General features: G+C 38.8%; 1 protein-coding gene across 1 annotated transcript in view; it reads left to right on the top strand.

Annotated features, from left to right (window-relative positions):
* Positions 1-2,135: 2,135 nt before the first annotated feature.
* The window catches only part of HSD17B4 (hydroxysteroid 17-beta dehydrogenase 4), a 52,195-nt gene continuing 34,284 nt past the window's right edge, over positions 2,136-20,046 (top strand). The window contains exons 1-11 of the mRNA XM_030466899.1: positions 2,136-2,267; positions 5,467-5,520; positions 9,077-9,184; positions 9,676-9,735; positions 10,725-10,746; positions 10,857-10,903; positions 11,661-11,745; positions 12,998-13,185; positions 14,422-14,513; positions 15,097-15,121; positions 16,776-16,904. Of these exons, the coding sequence (XP_030322759.1) occupies positions 2,210-2,267; positions 5,467-5,520; positions 9,077-9,184; positions 9,676-9,735; positions 10,725-10,746; positions 10,857-10,903; positions 11,661-11,745; positions 12,998-13,185; positions 14,422-14,513; positions 15,097-15,121; positions 16,776-16,904 (868 nt within the window). The 5' untranslated portion in view covers positions 2,136-2,209. The remainder of the gene's footprint in view (positions 2,268-5,466; positions 5,521-9,076; positions 9,185-9,675; positions 9,736-10,724; positions 10,747-10,856; positions 10,904-11,660; positions 11,746-12,997; positions 13,186-14,421; positions 14,514-15,096; positions 15,122-16,775; positions 16,905-20,046) is intronic.

The raw sequence follows: 20,046 nt of genomic DNA, 5'->3' as shown, positions 1-20,046 counted from the left end.
TTGAGCCAGTTATCCCTAATCTTATACCTACATACCTTTGTAAAAAGTCCCTCTGTACCTATACTGTTCCCTTCAAGTTCTGGAAGGCCACTATAAGGCCTTCCCAGAGCCTTCTCCAAGTTGAACAACCCCAATTTTCTCTCATATGAAGGTGCTTCAGCCCTCTGATCATATTTGTGGTGCTTCTCTGGACTCATTCCAACAGCTTCATGTGATTCTTGTGTCGGGGACCCAAGAACTGAGCCCAGTACTCCAGGTGGGATTTCACCAAAGCAGAGTAGAGGGAAAGAAGCAAAACCTAATTTCTGCTAGTTTGAAGGTCTCCAAATAGCTATCACTCAGGTAACTATCACCTCTCTTTAGCATAGACAGTAAGGGACCAACACCCAAGGAGATAATCTGCAGTAATTTTTAAGACTTTTTTTCTCACAGGTCCAGAAATAAACCAAACTTTACAAACTGTATGAGAAAGCTTGATCATTAATTAACATTCAACTGTACAGAGGGAGTATGTTTGGATTTCCCAACAAAAAAGTCTAGTCAGCTGCTCTGAATTCTGAGCACACCTTGCACCATCCTCTGTTCCCTAAGAACCTTGTAGACTTAAGACTGACGATGCAAAGTAACAGAGTTTACAGCTCCCAGAAGCTCAGGCTTATAGTGTTCTCAGTCAGCTGTCATATTGAGCAAGAGGAAAAAGCCCCACGAGGTCCCTGTCTGTAGTTCTGGTAAATCTAATCATCATCTGAATTAGGAGGGTGATACTGGAAAGTGATAGCTAGATCTACTGCTGAGATTCAAAGCAGTGGCCCTGTGAAACTAAAACACAATTCTATTCTGAATGTCACAGTCTCACACTACACCTTACCTGCACTGACATAATTACAGGCATATTCATTCCTGCTTAACCTGCCAGCTGACTGCACAAAATACAATCAACTCTGCTCCTACTTCCTCCTCATGCTGTTCACCAGCTTCACTATGGGGGTCACTGCCATGGGCAGCAGTTCCTGCTGTTCCAGCATGAGTCCTCTCCGTGTGGTGCAGTCCTTCAGGAACAGACTGATCCAGCATGAGTTTCCCGTGGAGTCACAGCTCCTGACAGAATCCTGATCCACTGCAAGCCTTTGTGTGCTGCACATCCTACCTCACCAGGGCTGCAGAGACGCATCCTGCCTCACCAGGGGCTGCAGGGACACATCCTGCCTCACCAGGGCTGCAGGGACACAACCAACCTGCCTCACCAGGGCTGCAGGGACACATCCTGCCTCACCAGGGGATGCAGGGACACATCCTGCCTCACCATGGGATGCAAGGGAAACTCTGCCCTGGCACATGGAGTTTTTTCACTGGCCTCGTTGTCTTCAGGTGCTGTGTCTCTCACACATTTCTCACTCTTGTCTTCCACAACCACCACGTGGCCTTTTTTGTACTTCCTCAAGTTTAAGTTCTTGCAGAGACAGCTGAAACTCGGGTTCAGCTGTTGACGGGATTTGAGGGTGCCTAGCACAAGGCAGCCCCCACCTCTCCTTACAAGGGCCCCTGCAGCCCCCCTGCCAGCTCTGGGGCGTTAACACCAAGTGCAGCCCATGGGGAGGCAGAATCTGGGAGTTAAGAAAGACAGTGGATTTCACATTAACTGATCTAAAGAACTCCCACAACCAGTGAAGCAACAGCTGAGGGCAGTGATTTGGATTGGGAAACAGTAAATAACGCAAAAAATTACACAACATAAAGAATAATATTTTTTAAAAGTAAGCAAAGATTATATTCAAAGGGAGGCATGATGTCTACATTCAGCCAGCCTGATCTTGCAGTCATCCTCCACAGCTGTGGGTATACTCTGCATTCACCCGTGAAGAAGATCCTGCCCCTGAGCCGGGCAGACGACCACCCCTTTCAACAGCCCCTGTTACACAAGCAGCCCGCGTGCCTCTGAAGGTACGGAAATACAGCGATGGGCGGGTATGGAGCCTGCAAACACCTCCCTCCCCCGGGACCAACCACGAACCACGAACCACCAACCTCCCGCCTCCCGCCCCCCGCCCCCTCTCGGTTCCAGTGCCAGCGCTGCAGTGCGGCTGCGCTCCCCGGGGGTCCCGGTGCGTGCGCAGCGCCGACCCGGCCCCGCCCTTACTCGGCCCCGCCCTTGCCTGTCCCTGCGTTGCTACCGGGGGCTGGTCCGGCGGGCAGCGCGTCGGGAGGCGCGATGGCGGCGGGGCTGAGGTTTGACGGGCGGGTGGTGCTGGTGACCGGCGCCGGGGGAGGTGAGCGGCGCCGTTGCGCTCCGGGGTGCGGTATGGCGGGGGTTTTGTCCTCCGCAGGAGGTGGCTGGATCCGTGGCGGGGCTTCCCGCGGGAGGACCGGGGAGCTGGACATCCACTCGCCGCCGCTGCCCACGGTCCTGACAGGTGCCCCCATGCACTCTGGTGGCGGCCGGGGACGTCTGCCGGGGGTCACTGGTTAGAAACGGGCGTTCTTTTCCCGCAGAAGAGAGGGGTGCGGCCGCGGGCAGGAGGCGCGGCGCGCAGGCAGCCTCCGCGCAGGAGGCCGGGCCCGGCAGCGGCCCTGTCAGGTGCCGGCCCGCGGCCGTCAGGGGTGCCGCGGCAGTGCCAAGGCTGTGCAGGGGTCACCTCCGTGTTAGTCGCAGTGCTTTGGGGCTACTATAGCTTGTGCACAGCCCCAGGGTTGCTGAAGATGAGCACGTCGGTGCCGCCTCCCTATGCCCGCTGTTTGTTAAGCGCACGGGAGGAGTGAGGCTACTTCACACCAGTCCGTGATGGGTATCCTGCTCCATGCGCGGTTTTGGTATCCGCCTTCCTTGCAGTTTTGCCTTGGACTTAGAAATTGAGGCTTGTAACAAGCACGGTCTGGCACAAGTGTTGTGACAGCACGAGTTTGACATGTGCCAGCGCTGCTGCAGAAACAGGCATGAGCCTCCCCTGACCTCCTCCTTGTGGGCAGCTCCAAGGCACAGGGAGGAGGGCGGTGGAAAGGTGGAGGGTGAGGTCTCGTTCAACAGCAGGGCTGGCTAGTGCTGTGGGTGGGCTGCGGGCTTGGTCTCTCCAGGGGTGGTGGTTCTGCTGTGGAATGCTTGCTTTTCCCAGGAAACGTGTTTTGTATTTTTTGTTGTAGAGTAGAGCTGGTTGGGTTTGGGGTTTCAGTTATTTTTTTCCTTTTTTTGCTTGTTTGATTGTTTTTGTCTTGTTTTGCTATTGTGTTGCGGGTTTTTTTGTGGTTGTTAGTTTGGTTTTTTCCTTCCTCTGAAGCCTTGACCTTTCCCTACTCTGCAAGGATACGAGTTGTGAGTGTAGGCAAGAGGCAAAGTTTGCAGTTGTTAAGAGCTGCTACAGGAGCTTGTTCTGCCATACTCTAGAAAGATTCTAGGTCCTACAGTGAAGTTTTGCAATTTTTTTTCTGAAACAGGTTGTCCAGGGAAGCTTTGGCTATCCCCTCCCTGAAACTGTTCAAGGCCAGGCTGGATGGGGCTTAGTGCAACCTGATCTAGAGGGAGATGTCATGCCAGGGGCTTTAATGTCCCTTCTGTCAGATCAATCCAGGGCCTCCATTATACTGGGGCTTTAGATTATGTGATGTCTTATGGAGAAGGGAACCTGTGAGATTTTGTGGAAGGCACTGAACAGTCTATTCATGTCAACTGAAGGTTACAAAGCTGAGAATAATTGAGGCCAGATCTTTGCACATGCTTTTCAGCTTTCACCACACCTATATTTGTGTGGTTCTCTCTGTGCAACAAGTCTTGGGTAATAGCAAAACAGAGACACTGGTAATGGCAAAGCTTATGGAAGGCACTGCATGGAACAAAAATTGCTTGTCGTAAGTATGGGTGCAGTGTCCCATGTACTTTTAGTATTATGCAGCTTGAAAATAGTCTGAAAACTGTCCTTGGCCGTATTTTTTTTTTTTTTTTTTTTTTTTTTTTTGGTAAATAGCTTTTTGGTAAGTGGTTGATTGAATTTCAGCCAACATAAAGGGAAGGCATGTTAACTTTGTTTTATTTCTTTTCTTGCTTTTATCAGTTTGCAACACAGTAGCTAGACTGTACTTCTAATAGCATTGTTTGTCAACACTGATTTTTCTGAATTGGATGCTGGGGAACAAACCAGAGCTGGGAACCTGTCCTAAAAATCTGCATTGCTAATTTATTTTAAAGTGACACCTGTTTTCATGTCTAAAAATACAGTAGGTTCTTCTCCTTTGGGGCAAATCCCTTGTGAAGCCTTGTTCCTGCCTGTCATGCAGCATTGTCATTGTTTATGCAATTCAATCTAACTTATTTTTTTATGTTTATTTATTTATTTTAGGATTAGTGTTCATTCTTCAGCATTCAGTCCCTGCTTGCCAATTGACAATAATGACACATACAGCATTTTCTGTGTTTTGTGTACTTCTCAGCTGTGCGGCTTTTCAGAACAAAACCACAGTTTTCTTGTACTTGAATTACTACATCAGACAGTGGACATATATGCACCTCACATAGGTTCATAGGATTAGCAGTCTAAAACTGATGGTTCTTTGTTTGGTTGTCCATTTTTTTTTGTTTGTTTTGTGTTTTGTTGTGAGAGTTAGCTTTGAATGTTTTGGTGAGAGGACAGAGGTACTGTTGCACTCTGAGAAACTTTTTTTCTGGCTGACCCAACTTCGGATCATTCATATCTCTGTTGGAATTCTTTTGGAATGGAGAAAAGGATCATTGTAATTGATTTCTATAACCTTTGACTGGTACAGTGGTTAATATCTCTAAATCATTTATTGTACTAAATAACAATTGTATAGCACACCTAGAGTCTAAGCCAAAGTAAGGTTACAATAGTCTTACTTTCGTATGTGAGGCAAAAATGCATCCTGTTGATGTATGGATCTGGGTAACCGTGGTATTAAGTGATTTTTCTGTATCCAAATAACCAGAGGGGCTTTGCCATAACACCTTCAGCCACAGTTAAATTTTCTTCATTTTTTTCTTCAAATATTAAAGACTGACCTTAAGGGAAGTATCTTATTCACTTAGAATGTAATTAATTAACCTGAAACATCCCTCCTTCTTCAAGTTACATCAAAACAGTGAACTTTCTGCCTTGCAAATCTATTTTTTCTATAACAAGCACAAACTTAGCAGCAGACAGCTTGCCCTGATGGTTCTGCTAAGTGTAGTGACAAAGCGTAAGCATGGGGATTTTTTTTCCCCCTTTTTTTTTTTTCTTCTTCTCTTCTTGACTGCAATTTTTGGCTACAATTTATCTGTTTGTTTACATTTATTTTTGGAATTTACCTGAATTTTTTTAACTCCCAGAGCAAACAGTGTTTTTCTTTAAGCCTGCAAGGTGGTGTTTACGTTGCTTTGGTGTATTTTTCTTCATGAAGTTCATTTTTTGTGTGGCTTTTTCTGTAAACTGTGATCCACGAGACAAATTGACTCCTTTTTCTTCCTTTTGTTTTAAAAACTAGGTTTGGGCAGAGCATATGCTCTGGCTTTTGCTGAAAGAGGAGCTTCAGTAGTTGGTAAGTTTTATGTTAACTAATTTCATCTAGACAATAACCTTTGCCTTTTCACATAGCTCAAATTCAACAGTCCGTGCCCTTTTATACAGTAACCTTTGTTATGTAATGGTTTTCTGTCTTATCTCTGCTATTTAAATTTTGCTCTTAAGCAAAATTTCTTATGGAACGAGTTTGTCCAGGTTTGTCCAAGGGCTTATCTTTGCTGGAAAGGTAATTTGAATCAGATCATTTTGTGGACTTGATTTTCATCCATGCAGACTGATCTTTACTGTGAGTTGTGGCCACAGAGGTGAGTACGGTTTATAAAATTTTGAGGTGACTGAAAATGTGAATGTTACCTTCTCCTAGGGGGTACACCCTATCACTAGCTCCCAGAGAACACAGTGTGCTGAAAGTGCACAGTTTCTTTCTGCAGCACATCACACAGAAGAGCTATATGGTTTCAATGACAGTGCTGAATAGCTATTAGTAAGGCATTTCTATAGTTTTGTAATCATTCGGTTGAACTTTCTAAATGGAACATTTTGCTGTATGAAATGGTTTATTACAAGCTACTTCTGAAGTTTAAGTTATATTCCTGGGCAGTTGGCCATTGGCATTGCCAGTTGACTGTCTATGAATATATTTGTTCAGATATTGTTGATGAGTTCAACATTAAATGTTTAAACTAATTATGGGCAAGAGTTTGGTCACAGATTTTTAGTATTTTTGTAATAAAAATCCCAACCTGCATTTATAAAATTTCATAAAAATGGTTTATTTCACATAATTAATTAAATATAAGATCTTTTTGTAGGCAACTAAAACAAACAAAAAAAAGACATTTTTTTCTGGTAGATGCTAGCCGTGCTACCTTATTTACTAGGAACATGAATACTTGCCCTCAAGTCCTCATTTAACAAAAATTAGGTCATTAAATCTGCCCAAATGTTCAAATATATTGACTCTCTGTAGCTAGTGGTGTTCTGACTTTCCAGAATGATCTGAAAAAAGATGTGCTGCATGATCACAACTAATGCTTCTTCATCTCATGGCCTAATTACACAGTAGCTAAATTAGTATGTTAAGAGTTGATTGCCTTTAAGGGAAACTTCTTGTTTCCCTTTGGAAACTGGATTGCACTTTACTTCTTACAGTAGATTGTGATTGCTCTGCAGACTTATTTTATCTCTTGTTCTCATGATTCTGACTTCAAGGAGTTGAGAAATTACTTGTGTAAATATTCTCTATATTTTTTTTAGCTGAAGCAAGTATGAAATTCATGTCATGTCGCTTTTAAAACAAGTTCTTTTTTTTAAGTTATGGAGATGAAGTTACCTTTTAAGAACAGGGATCAAATACTCTGGAGGAACACCAGTAGGTGTTTTTTCTGGGAGCATAGGAGTTTTTTCTGTCCAGCTTTACATCTGTCCTTGTGTAAGCCATTCTATTGAGTTAGCTGTTGTCAGCGTGGTTAAAATGACCTGAGCAGTGTGACCCGCGTAGAATTTTCCCTTTGTATTATGTTCATAGCCTATGTTTCTTCCCTTTTCAGTCCACCTGAGAGATCTTCTATGATGCTGTTTTAGTTTAGACTGGAGCCATACTTTTGAATCACCTCCCCTCATTTTCTCTATTTGTATATTTGTTTGCATTGTGGGATGTTACTGAAGTGCATGAGTGGAACTCCTTTGAAAAACAAACTGGAAGATGTAATTTAGCAGTGTATGTAAATTGTTCTAAATGAGTGTTTGGCTTGTGGCACCAGATTAGAGCAAGAGATTAGCTTTTTTATATTTTAGGAAGCATGTACTTTTGATGTTACGCCCTCAGCACCAATTCTTTCACTTTATAGATGTGCTTCTGTATACTTTATAGATGTGCTCCTGCTGCCTTTCACTACTTGCCAGCAATGAACTCGTGGCCTTAGAGATTTAGACTACAGCAGTGCTCTGTCACAACTGCTACAGTCTCTGCATCTTTGCTCCTGCATTTTTGGGTTGTTTGGAGGTGCTTTTGTTTTTTGTTTGTTTTGGTTTGTTTTTTAATTGCTCTATCATATTTGTAGAGTTATTTTACAATTTTCAAAGCCTGGAATAGCTCTGTTCTTTCTTGGCCTGCACTCAGCTTGAGGTGCTTTGCTGCCTCTGGAATTTTTCCCAATTTGTACCACAAAATTGTCCTCTCTTCTTTTCCCAGGACAGATTAGAAATGCTTGTGCTGTTCCTGACTCACTTTCCTTCAATGTCATGCTAAAGACCTTCAGTGTTGCAGACCACGGAGTCTACCTGTGTTGCCAATTCTAATGCTTCACTATGCTTCAAAATTTTCACTAATGCTTCACCTGAACTTTGCTAGCTGCGTGTTAGAACTCTTGGCTATCGATCTGTTTATCTTGGAGATTTTGCCTCCTTTATTTTTTGCATTGGTCTGTTACTGGACTTGATTGTATCATCATGTTCTGTCTTAATCCTTCCTGCTTCAGACTGTTCTTGGTTTTGGTTGTGGTTTGGTTGGTTGCTTTTTTTTTTCCTAAACTTCCTTGGCCTTTGGTATTTTCATTTAATCATACGGATTTTCTGCAGCGTTTCTACATTTCTTCTGAAGTGCTGCTTCTTGTGTCCTGCAAGCTACATCCTCTTTACATTGATAGCTTAAAAACCAAACCAAACCAAACAGGGGGCACCAGCAAGACGATCTTACATATTCCATTGATTTCACTATGGCTACCTTTTTGAGGACTTAAAAAATTTAGAAGGCACAAAACTGGAATTCACCATAGTAAAAGGCCATTTAGCAGAATACCAGTGTTTCATGTAAATCCACAATAATCACCTGCGGGTTTCTTAATATGCCCATTTAAACATACTTTTTTACCATTTTTAAAATTCCTTTCTCTCAATATTATACGTGTATGGATTTTTTGAGGGGTGTTTTTGTTCTGGTGAATTCTGGGAAACCAGGGGACATGCAGCTACCATTAATGGTATATGCCATATTACAGAGAGCAGCCTGGAAACAAAGCATCTCTTTGTGTGTGGTAGCCCTCTTATTCCACAGGATCATGATCTGAAGAAGATCCAGAGCAGGCTCTTTTCCCTTTGTGGAGGCTGCTTGTTTTGTTATGTGGTGAGGTATACTAGTAACATTTTAGCTACTCTCTTAACTGGAACAAAATCTTCCCAGTCTTCTTTAGTTTAGTTACTGCATAACTGTAGCAGTTAGACAAGAGAACAGAGCTAATCACCCAGGATCTGTATATAATCTTGATCTTAATCTCTGCACTATAATAACAAAAGAGAGGTAGCCTGGGCAGGGCAAGAAAGTGGTGTGCATATGGGTGAAAAAAAAAGAATTTGTTTCCCATGTTATATAAAGAAAAATTTAGTGTATGTTATACTGTTAAAACCAAAAAAGGCATTAAGACCTATGTTCTTCTCTAACTACCTGAGAATCTTAGTAGGATTGAGATTATTAAGGTTTTATTAATAATCGTTACAAGTTCCCAGATTAATAATGGAAAGACCATGAAGTCTGAGTATTAATGATGAAAAATTTGTTTCTTTGTGATGCACAGTGAATGATCTTGGAGGTGATTTCAAAGGACATGGCAAGAGCTCCTCAGCTGCTGACAAAGTTGTCAATGAAATCAGAGCAAAAGGAGGGAAAGCGGTACCCAATTACGGTATGTTATTTTTTCAGACTGGTGTCATGCTTTATCTACAGGAGAAGTGAACTTGTTGAGTGAAGGGTTGACACTGCTTAATAAAGGACTACTGACAGCTTCCCAATATCATGTAAATTATATAGGTGTAAGGTAAAGTGAAGTAGGGAGACAGATGGCAAAAGCAAGTGAATAAATTGCTTTTTAAAATAGCACTTGCCTTTCCTGTCATGTGCTTTCTTAATATTGAAATAATAAGAAACCATCCACCTGCAGTTATCAGAGGCAAAATGGGAAGGGTTGATTCTTACTAGTTTTGCTTGTTTCTCTTGCAATGCCAAACACTGCCATTTAGACTTTGGGGGTTTTACTATAGGCCACATGAAACTAGTGGCTCAGTCTGAATTTATTTTCAGTTGCATACACTTTATTTTTCTTAGCTTCATGGAGTAAATTGTTAATGTCTGAAGGTACAGTGCATCCAGGATAATATTCATACTATTTTCTTATAGATTCGGTGGAAGATGGTGAAAAACTCGTGAAGACAGCACTTGATGCTTTTGGGAGGATAGGTACAGTAGCTTAATTTTCATTGTAACTTGCATGCATTACAAACTGTGCACTTGCCAAGTGTATGAAGTATAGTGTGACAACAGTAGAACTAACCAACCCTTGATGCACTTATTCAGTGAAACCTAAATCCCTTTCCTGAAGGGATCCTAAAGGCTTTCCCTTTTAATTCTGAATGAATAATATTTCTGTCTTGGTACATTTTAGCAAAAGCTTAAAGGTCAGTATATGATTCTTGATTTCCTGACCTTCAGATTTTTGGTATTTCAAGATGGTTATGTATTTCTGTCTCAGAGCACAGAAGAGGGCATCAAGGTTTATAACCAGTTGCATGAAATTAGGATAATGTTCTGGTAGGTCAGGGATACTCTTATGTTTTGGGAGCTCTTTTGCCAATGTGAAGATTGAAATACTCTAACATAAACAAAAAAGTTTGAGATATTTTCTTAATAAGTAATTTTCCTCTTTACCATATGATTGCCACTGTTTAATTGTGAAGTTATGTGAATTTAGCTTGGTATTAAATGGCTAAAAGTACACATAATCAAAGCCAACCAAATTCAGTATTTGACAAAAAATTGTAGTGATCCGTGTTGCTTTAGTGGCTGTCTTGCTCCGTGGTTCTTTCAGTTATCATTTAGGCTTACTGTAACAAAGATAATGGAATTCAAAGCAAGCTGCAAAACTGCAGAATGTCTGTATCCTGCAGGTATTGTGTTCCTAGGTAGCCAGCACATCTCAGCTATAGCTTGCTACTAAGTCTTTGTTCCATTGGCAGGCTGAGACTTGCCTGTACTGAAGTATTTTACTGTTGTCTTAATTATTACCCACTGTTTGAGTTAAAGAGCTATAGGATAGTAGTATGATGTATGTATGCAGTGTTCTTTTCTACATATATTTTTGGAAGTGAGAAAAAAAATAAGAATAAGCTTGTATTTTTAAAGTGCATTCTCTTAGTTTATTTCCTGTTTTGTTTTGGTTTTTTTTCCAGATATTGTTATAAACAATGCTGGGTGAGTAAACTTTAAGGTTTATTTTCCTGTTACTTTTATGTAAACACCTGTTAATTTTTTTAATACATATTTTGTTTTTGTTTTGTTCTCCTAAATGTGATCCATTTTAGGATCTTAAGAGACCGTTCATTTGTTCGGATAAGTGATGAGGACTGGGGTGAGTTTATAAATTTTAAAATGTATATTCTCTGTGAAAGATTCAAGGTGTATCCCTTCTGTTGGTACAAGGAAGAAGAGAAGTCAGGCAAGGCTGTCAATGCTAGAGAATCATCTTGTGCCCTGAAAGCTTAGTGCTAAGCTGCATTGGTTCAGCTGCCTTGTGTTCAGCTTGCAAACCAGATCTGTGCTGTAGTGCGTGGTAGGTGTATGTAGTTACGCAGGGGAAGAAAGGATCTAGCTGCCACTTCCAGGTGCTGAGTGGAATACAAAAAAGAGCTATGTGAAGCACACAAAATAGTTATTGTGAGCAGAACACATTCTTAGTGCCAGCACGGACTGACTGAATACTAAACGGGCTTAAAAGACAGAGCAAAGTAAGCTGATGTGCCAAGGGACAGAAAAAGAGAGGGAACCTTGAGTGAGATGGTAGATGGTGATAAGCCAGTTGAGCAGAGGTTTGCAAAGGTGGTCTAGCTTCTGTAGTCCTTGGCTGACTACTTAAGTGTAGGAATTTTGAGTATTTGTGAATTATGTACAGGACAGCCCCATCCAAGAGGCAGAAGAGATAATCAGTGTACGTTTAGGCAAGCACTTCAAAATGGTTTATAAAAAAAAGAAAAAAAAATCACCACTTTTTATAACAGTTTGAGAATGTGAAGAGAGTGCAGTTCTTGTCATGAAGAAGAAATAAACGGGTTATTTCAAATTGGGAAAAAAATCCAGGAGTTATTAACATGCCATTAATTTATTCCTAGATATAATTCATAGAATTCACTTGAGAGGATCATTCCTGGTCACCCGAGCTGCGTGGAATCATATGAAAAATCAGAAATTTGGCAGGTAAAAATTTTGGGGTTTGTATTTTTTTGTGTGTGTGCATGCTTTTTTTGTTTTTTGTTTTTCTTTTCATTTTCAGTGGTGTATAAAAGACCCTGATAATAAAGGAGTTCTGCATCCTTTTTTTTCACTGTCACTGGGATAAAAAAATCCTACTGGATGTGTAAACCCTTATCATTTCAGTTTTGCCCTCTTGTCTGCCTCCTAACTAAAAATGTGCAAAGGTTTTTTCCATGTAGATGCAGACAAGAGCTGTAGGATTATGGAAATGCCATTTCTTTACATCAGGAGTGTTTAGAATTGCTTGATACTTGTATGTTACTGCAGATCTGAGGGACTCTTGTCCCACTCGTTATTGAAATGGCAGATTCTGCTTCTAAGTACTGTGTTTTGTTTGGTGGGTTTGTTTTTTTTGGTTGTTTCCTTTTTTTTTTCCCTGGTTGGTTGTTTTTCTGGGGGGTGTGTGTTTATTTTTTGTTTGATATTTTTTGTTTCTTTGGTCTTAGTTCCAGGAGTGGTTTTAGTTAATTTTGTTACTGTTATTTTATTATACTTTTGTTACTCTTATTTTGTTAGTCTATTAAGTTACTGTTCATTGAAAGAGTACAGTTAATTCAGACCCTTCAAGTTTTTTTACTATTGTTGTTTTTCCTTATCAAAATACTAATATAATCACATAAATCTTAACAACATATGTGAGCTTCTGTATCATTCTGTATCCAAACTGACATTCATTCTCATCCAGCAAACTACCCAGCAAACTCTAAGAGTAAGGATATGTGGTCAGGTAACACTGGTAGCTGAATTTAGTTATTTGAGTGTGAATACTGTAAGAATGCATTTTCACATTTTACCATATAGATATTAAGGTGAAGTCATTTTCAATTTAAAGAATTCTTTTGACCACTGAAGCCACTGTTATAAGAGTACACCTGTTTTAAGTACAGTTAGAACATGAAAAGAGAATACTTCATTGTCACAGAATATCTATTCTAGTTTTGCGGTATAATTCAAAACGTTTCAGGACTTTGTTAGTTTTCTGCTACTATGAAAACACTTCAGGATTTGACAGATGCTTGCTATCAATCAAACATTAAAAAAGCATCTCTTAGTTGAGCAAGTATTTTTTTCATGTTTTCGCACTTAGGTGGAATATGGAGTGTTTAATGACTAATTTGGAAAACACTGTTGTGTATATTTAAAAAACTTGAAGAAAGAATTGAATTTTTGGTTTTTTTCTCTTCTCTTCCTAAAGAATAATCATGACGTCTTCGGCTGCTGGAATTTATGGAAACTTTGGTCAGGCAAACTACAGTGCTGCAAAACTTGGCTTGTTGGGTCTTTCAAACACAATTGCAATTGAAGGCCGGAAGTATAACATCCACTGCAACACAATTGCTCCTACTGCTGGATCCAGACTGACCCAGACTGTCATGCCACAAGGTGAATCATCTAAGGTGTACATATATTGATATTTTTCAGTGAAGTCAAGCACACCTGACATCATCTCTTATAAAATTCAAATGCTTTACACTTCATACACTTATTGTATGGACTTATTCATAGTGCTAATTCATTATTCCTACTGCCTTTTGGTCTCTGAACTATTTGTTCAAATACTAAAAGTATTTGTCTTTTGTAAGGAATTCTTTTGTGCCACAAGGTAGAAGCAGCTTTTTTAAGTCACAGAAGCAATGCCATATGGCAGAGTTCTTAATTTTAGTCTCTTCCAAGATCCTCCTTCTCTAGTGGAAAAGCTTGTTTATTCCATCAGATGTGGAATCAAGTATGTGCATAAGGTATCTGCACTTGTTAAAATATTGTCTAATTGCAAAATACTCCTTTTTGCACAATACATCACATATGTATTTCTTCATCCCATGATCATCAGGAGATGACTATGAAATGAGTTTCCTAATATGTTTATTGCTCAGTTACTAACCTTTGAATACTTGAACAGGTTTTAACGGAGCACTGCATTGGGAAGTCGCTATAAGTAATGTTGTAGGAGACAACTGTGTATAAATTGTAAATTTAGGGTAAATTACTAATTACTAGTAAATTACTAATTACGTTGGCAAATGACAAAAAGAAGGCAAAATTAAAAAAATGGAAAAAGGAGTCTGTGAAAGGAAATCACTCTCAGAAAGTCTTCTAGAATCAGCCTGTTTAATTTCTCTCCTGCCCTTCTATTTCCTAATGATAGACAGGCTTTAAACCAGGGGAATAGTATTTTTCAGGCTGACATACAAGATGTTGAAAAGTAATGAATACAGCTACGTATGGCTTAAATGCGTAATTTTGTTTGACTAATGAAGTTCTGTGTTAGGACTAAATAATCCAAGTGATCAGGAAATGTAGTGTCTCCATAGGTTGTAGGTTCCTCTTAATTTTCGTTCTTGGTCATTGTAAGAGGAGTGAGATCCTATGGTCTCTGTATAAGACATCCCTGATCATTTGTTTTTTTCCCCTTTCCCTCCCTGTACAGTTTTTCAGATTCTGTTCAAAGGTTTGAACAGCAGAACATTGAAAAAATTTTCACGTCTTATCAAATAGTCCTTGTTACTTGCTCTGCAATTTGTCAGAAGGTGTTAAAGTGATGAAAGTGGTATAAATAAGAACTTTGGTAAAATTATACAGTATTTCTATTTTCTGATTCCCTTCTGCATTTTGCTCTAGATCTGGTTGATGCTTTCAAACCAGAGTATGTTGCTCCCTTAGTTCTTTGGCTTTGCCACGAGACCTGTGCAGAGAATGGCAGTCTGTTTGAGGTAATTGATTATTTTTCCTTCCCCTCTTTTTCTCCTTTTATTCCTTCCTCTGATTTAGCCAGTCCAGTCTTAACCTTTTTTGCTGAAACTGAATTATCACATTAGATATTACATACTCAGGACAGAGTAAATGCTTACCCTGTTGTGTTATATTTGACATCTTGCAGTAACAACCTTGTTGAATTCTGGTGTGTATTCAAAATATGACTGAATTGATTGTTACAGTTCTTAATGTACTCCTAAAAATTTCAAAAGATAACAAATCAACTACTTCAAAAGTAGTTTTTTGTTTCTAAATCATTTAAACACAGAAAGTAACTCTCTCATAGGATGAATTAGTTATGGAATACAGTATAGAAATTTGCATCAAACTGCTAGCTCAAAAATTGGATGGAAGCTGTTATCTTCATTTTGGAATTTTATCTTTCTCATGTTCCAGTGCTTAACTGTTAAGCATAACTAGCAGTAGTACAGTATTTTTTATTGTGCTGAGCTTTTTTCTGAAGTATGGTTTAGCTTCCCTAGATTACCAGAATGTTGCTTTGTAATGTGGGAAGCTGATGAATTTCTTTTTTCTTGGCAGGTGGGAGCTGGGTGGATTGGAAAATGTAAGTACTTTGTGTTGTAGCATTGATTAAATTTTTTTGTAATGACAACAAAACTGTGCAGATCATCTGAGCAGTTAGCCTTTGCTCAAGATATTTTTGTTTGGGGAGAGAAGTTTAGCAAGAGCCATAGGGTTCTTAGGAGACCGTTTATTTTAAGTAGAAGTCACAAGTTTCACTATACATGGGGAAACTGGTAAGGTATGTGCCTTGCTATGCTTTTGAGCTGACTAATAGTAACTGAAAATCTGCTTAAGTGACCTTAACTCTTGGATCCTGAGGATATAATTGAGGTTAAGAAAGGTCTCCATTTTTGGTGCTAAGTATACATTGCTGCCTTTTCTTCAGTTTCTCATGGTATAAAATTAGAACATACTGGTAAACAGACTGTGTTTTATTTCTTTTCCACTGTTATTTACATTTCTATAAAAAATGCTAGTGATTAGCATTTACATGTAGAGACAATTAGCCTTCTTTCTAACTAGTAATTATGGTAGCTGAGTATATTTCTCCAGTAAACAGAGTAATAAGCTTAAGTAAGAACACAAAGGAAATTTACAATCAAAACTGAGGTCTTGCGAGATGGAAAACTTAATTTAATGTGTGAAATGTATTAACTTGTCTCATAAATATGTTGCTTGTCATACTGACATTATATTCCTGAACTTATGTGAATATCACCAGCTGCTTGGAAGTAGGATGATCAGTTCATGAAGTATTTCACCCTCCTTCCAAAACATCTTTTTTGCCCACTTGATAAAGGTTTTGTATGCTTCTAACTAAATATACTTCTAACTAAATATAGTTGCTCTTGTGGCACTGGGACAGCTTTTCTCAAGTAGTATATTAAACTGATTAAACAAATCATGGCAACAAATCATGGCAACAGTGTCAAATGTCTTTAGTTGTTTTTTTTAAAACCTTGCAGAGTTTTCTTTTTAATACAGCCAATTTTTTAAATGCAGACAAAAATCTGTGGCTTCTCTCTGGTCAAAAGTAAATATAATTTTTCATCATTTTAATGGCTACTGTTGAAGTCTTTAGAATGAGCTATAGAATGAGGTACCAGTATTTCTTATTCATTTTCTGTTGAAAATCTGAGAGCAAAACCAACATGATGGATTGACGATTAGTTGCAATCCGGATTATCAGCATTGTTTCAGAACCAATTTCACCTCTTACCAGAGAATCCTCTGAAATAACTATTGAAGTACAGCTTCAGGACTATTTGGGCATGCTGGCTGCTGGTATTAGCAGCTTTTCATAGCGAACAAATGTCTTTCACATTTCCCCTCTAATTTTCCAAGGCTTTCAGAAGATTTTTAAACACTAGCAGCTAAAGTCATGTCAAACAGCATGTCTGTAGATACATACTAACTACAACTTCCCACTAGACGAAATTCTAAAACTGGTGTAATGTTTTAGAAGAGCAATCAGTCTGTGGCTGTAATGAAATTTAAAACTGGTGATGTTCCTTTTCTAAATGTTAAAAGCAATGAGCCCTTTGGTCCAGCTTGAAGTTAGACTGGTAAGTTAAATTGAAGTTCTTAAAACCTTTCCTTACTTGCACCATCTTGAAAGTAGTGACCTGAATGAAAGTGGTATAAATAAATTGTTGCTTTGTCACTTGAACTGACTGGCTCATGTTTCCCATTAGTGCGCTGGGAGCGATCCTTGGGTGCTATTGTAAGAGGAAAGAATCAGCCAATGACTCCTGAAGCAGTGAGAAATAACTGGGAGAAGGTCTGTGACTTTGATAATGCCAGCAAACCCAGAAGCATCCAAGGTAAAGGAGACTTTGATAAGGTGGATAGTTTGGGCAAGCAAAACTTAGAAGAGCATGCTTTATTTTCAGGCATTTGCTGCAACTTCAGGAGCTTCACAGAACTGGTGAATTCTTTTGTAAACATGTAACATTAGTATATTACTGTTTCAGTCACTTCAGTCTTTTTAAAGAAACTTTTGTGTTCTTACCTTTTGTATTATGTAGAATTAAGAAAGTTTTACCTTTCTTAAGAGTGTCTAGGTAAGTGACATCACTGTCATTTCATGTACGACAGCCAAACTAAGGGTAATATTTTATTTGAGTATTGTAATAGAGATATTGTATTTTCAGTCCTGAAATCTTGTTTTTTGGTAGACATTTCCATTCCAAAATGCTATCTGTTTAAATCACTTGGTATTTGCCATTGTAGGAAATACCAGGATGTAAATGTTTTAAGGGAGGAGAGATAGTGGCATAACCTTACGTTCAGTTCTAGTTGAATTTGAAAGATAATTACACAGCAGAAGTTTAAGCTGTTGGTCCTGAATTCCATTAATGTATTTCATTAAAACCTTGGGGATATGTTTTTAGATGCTCAAACCAAACACAGAATAGAACACACTTTGTCCTTTCTCTTGGATCTTGGTAGGGGAATGCAGCCAGCCATTCAGTAGTTCTATATCACCTTACTGTTTTCACTGATCTTTGACTTACAGCTGTCCCATTCTCAAATCTGTGTCAGTTTATAAATGTTCTCTGTCCTACTATGGCATGAGATTTATAACAACATAATTCCACCTTTATAGCAACTTCTCTGTTCTCCAGCCAGTCACGTGCACTGTGTTATTTTTATGGGTTACTAGCAGAAAAACGTTGTAGATGGAAATTTCTTTTGAAAGTTGCTTCAGCATTACATATGATATTTCACATCTGCCTGTTATGATGTTGGGAGAAAAAACTGGACAAGATTTTGGACTTCTATAGTAAACATGCTTGTAATACAACATAGTAGGTCAGAAAATTATGAATATTAGCATGAGTCTCCTATGCAGTGTGCATACCTTAGCTTCCATTTTGTTATGAACTTAACCAAACCATAGCATTGTCCTTTCAGTGACAGCAAGTTGTAGATAATCCCAGGCTGGATGAAAACTCTTGCATTGATTTATCTTATGTGCAAATCAGCAGAAGGGTTCAGGAAAATTCTTGAAGAAGTTAGCTGCACAGAATTTTTGGTTCTGTGTTAAAACCTTTTTCTACTACTGCAGTCTCCACTTTATTGTTTGAAGGTACTCAACTGCTAAATAAGGTAAAGTAATTAGAGTACTTTTATTAAAAATTAAAAGCTTCAATACCTAATGAAATACTACAACAGAGCTTTAACTTGCAGATATTAATTTATTTGATGCTGGGAAGGGCAATCACATACTAACCATTTTGTATAGTTATATAAAAATACCAGTTAGATAAAGTATTTGTGGTAATATAACAAAACATCCCATAATTGGAGATGTGTTTCATCATTTGGGAAAACTGATAAGAAAAGCTTGACTTTACTACTTCTAGATTACGAAAAATTTGAAGTGTCATATATTGGTTGATGCTTTGTTGTTTTTGGTGTTTTTTTTTTAAAGTAGGGGTTTTTTACACATGTAGCAGTCATACCTAACTGAATACTTGCATGTTGGACTTTCTTTTTTACTTAGAATTCTCCTTTTGGTAAGCATAGGAAAAAGTAATTTTCTTGAAGACAGGCAAATGAAATGTTGCATATCCAATGTCTGGATGATCATGGATTTAGAGCTGTGTCTAGCAGAGCACTCATTTGCTGTTTAACCAGGGCACATTCATAGTTGCGTATTTTAGCGAAGGTCATTCTGCTGATGATGCTGAACTCTTTAAGACTAAATGGAAGTGCTGTCCCTCATCTTCGTTTTAGTTGTGGTCTTTCAAGGAATGAAAACATTGAATTATTTTTCTCAAAACCAGCTTAAGCTATAACATCCAGATTTTTCCTTTTTTTGTTTTTTTAAAAAATTTTTTTACTATTTTAAGCATCTTTTTAATTTTGGAGGCTTAATGTGTTTCTCTTGGCACAACTTAAAAAATCCTTCTTGTGTACTAGCATATGATTTTATTGAGTTTGTGCAATTTTAATTGACAGGAAATAGCTGCTTGTCACTTGATGTGGCAATTGCTGATAATTAGTAACTTATTGAAGCTTCATAGATATCATGATAATGTGCCCAGTAAAGAAATCCTTCTTTTTAGTTGCCCTGCATCTTTCTAGACAAGCTGCTGCTGATTGTTCAGTACAGTCTTGCCCAGCTTTCTTTCTTTACCTCCAGAGCTATCTGACATGGTTAATGTAGCTGACTATGCATGCCTTTTCACTTTGCTTTTAATTCAAGTGTCTTTGAAGGTTCCCTCTAATTATTCCTTAACCTTTATATGCTCAGTCCTTAACATACTTGGAGAAGTTCTCACAATTCTTCTGTACTCCTGCACAGTTTCAAGTATAATCCTGTTGTTAATTAGTAAAAGAAACAATTAAATGTGTATTTACTACACTGTGTCTTTTTAACAACAGAAGAATCTGAGAACAAAGTTGCATTTTTTTTTTAAGAAGTTATGTGAGAGCTTAAGCCTTAGGACTTTGGAGAAGTTGAAGATGCAATTTTGTTGGGATGCATTTTCCTGTATTCCCCTTCCCATGAGAGAAAGGTAGCAATTTACTTAACACAACATGAAAAATGTTACTGGCTCAGAGGCAGCAGTGAAACTGCAGCAACTTAAGAGTTTTTCCTGACTTGTAAGATGATGTTATTTTCTTACTAATGATTATACCAAACTAATAGTTTCAGCTTACTTTATACCACTTCAGAACAATCTACAAATCTTTCAAGAAGATAAGCAGAGCATAATCAGAGCCTTAAGGTTAGGGCACAGAATCAATTTACAGTGTACATCAGTGAGTCACTGTAACTGGCTCTTTGTATGCCCTTAGACAATAACATTTGCAGAATAATGAGGCTTGGCTTAAGAATTACTAGAAATGAATTGATAAGGCTCTGATTTGCAGCTGGATCTAGAGAGCTGACGTATTTGTCACAGTAACATGATTCCATGGTTTGCTGTCTGAACTGGAACAATATGGATTTGG

This window comes from Calypte anna, chromosome Z (genome assembly GCF_003957555.1).
Source record: "Calypte anna isolate BGI_N300 chromosome Z, bCalAnn1_v1.p, whole genome shotgun sequence".
Taxonomy (NCBI): Eukaryota; Metazoa; Chordata; class Aves; order Apodiformes; family Trochilidae; genus Calypte; species Calypte anna.
Note: the sequence above shows the minus strand (reverse complement) of the source record. Positions and strands in the feature narration are given on the sequence as shown.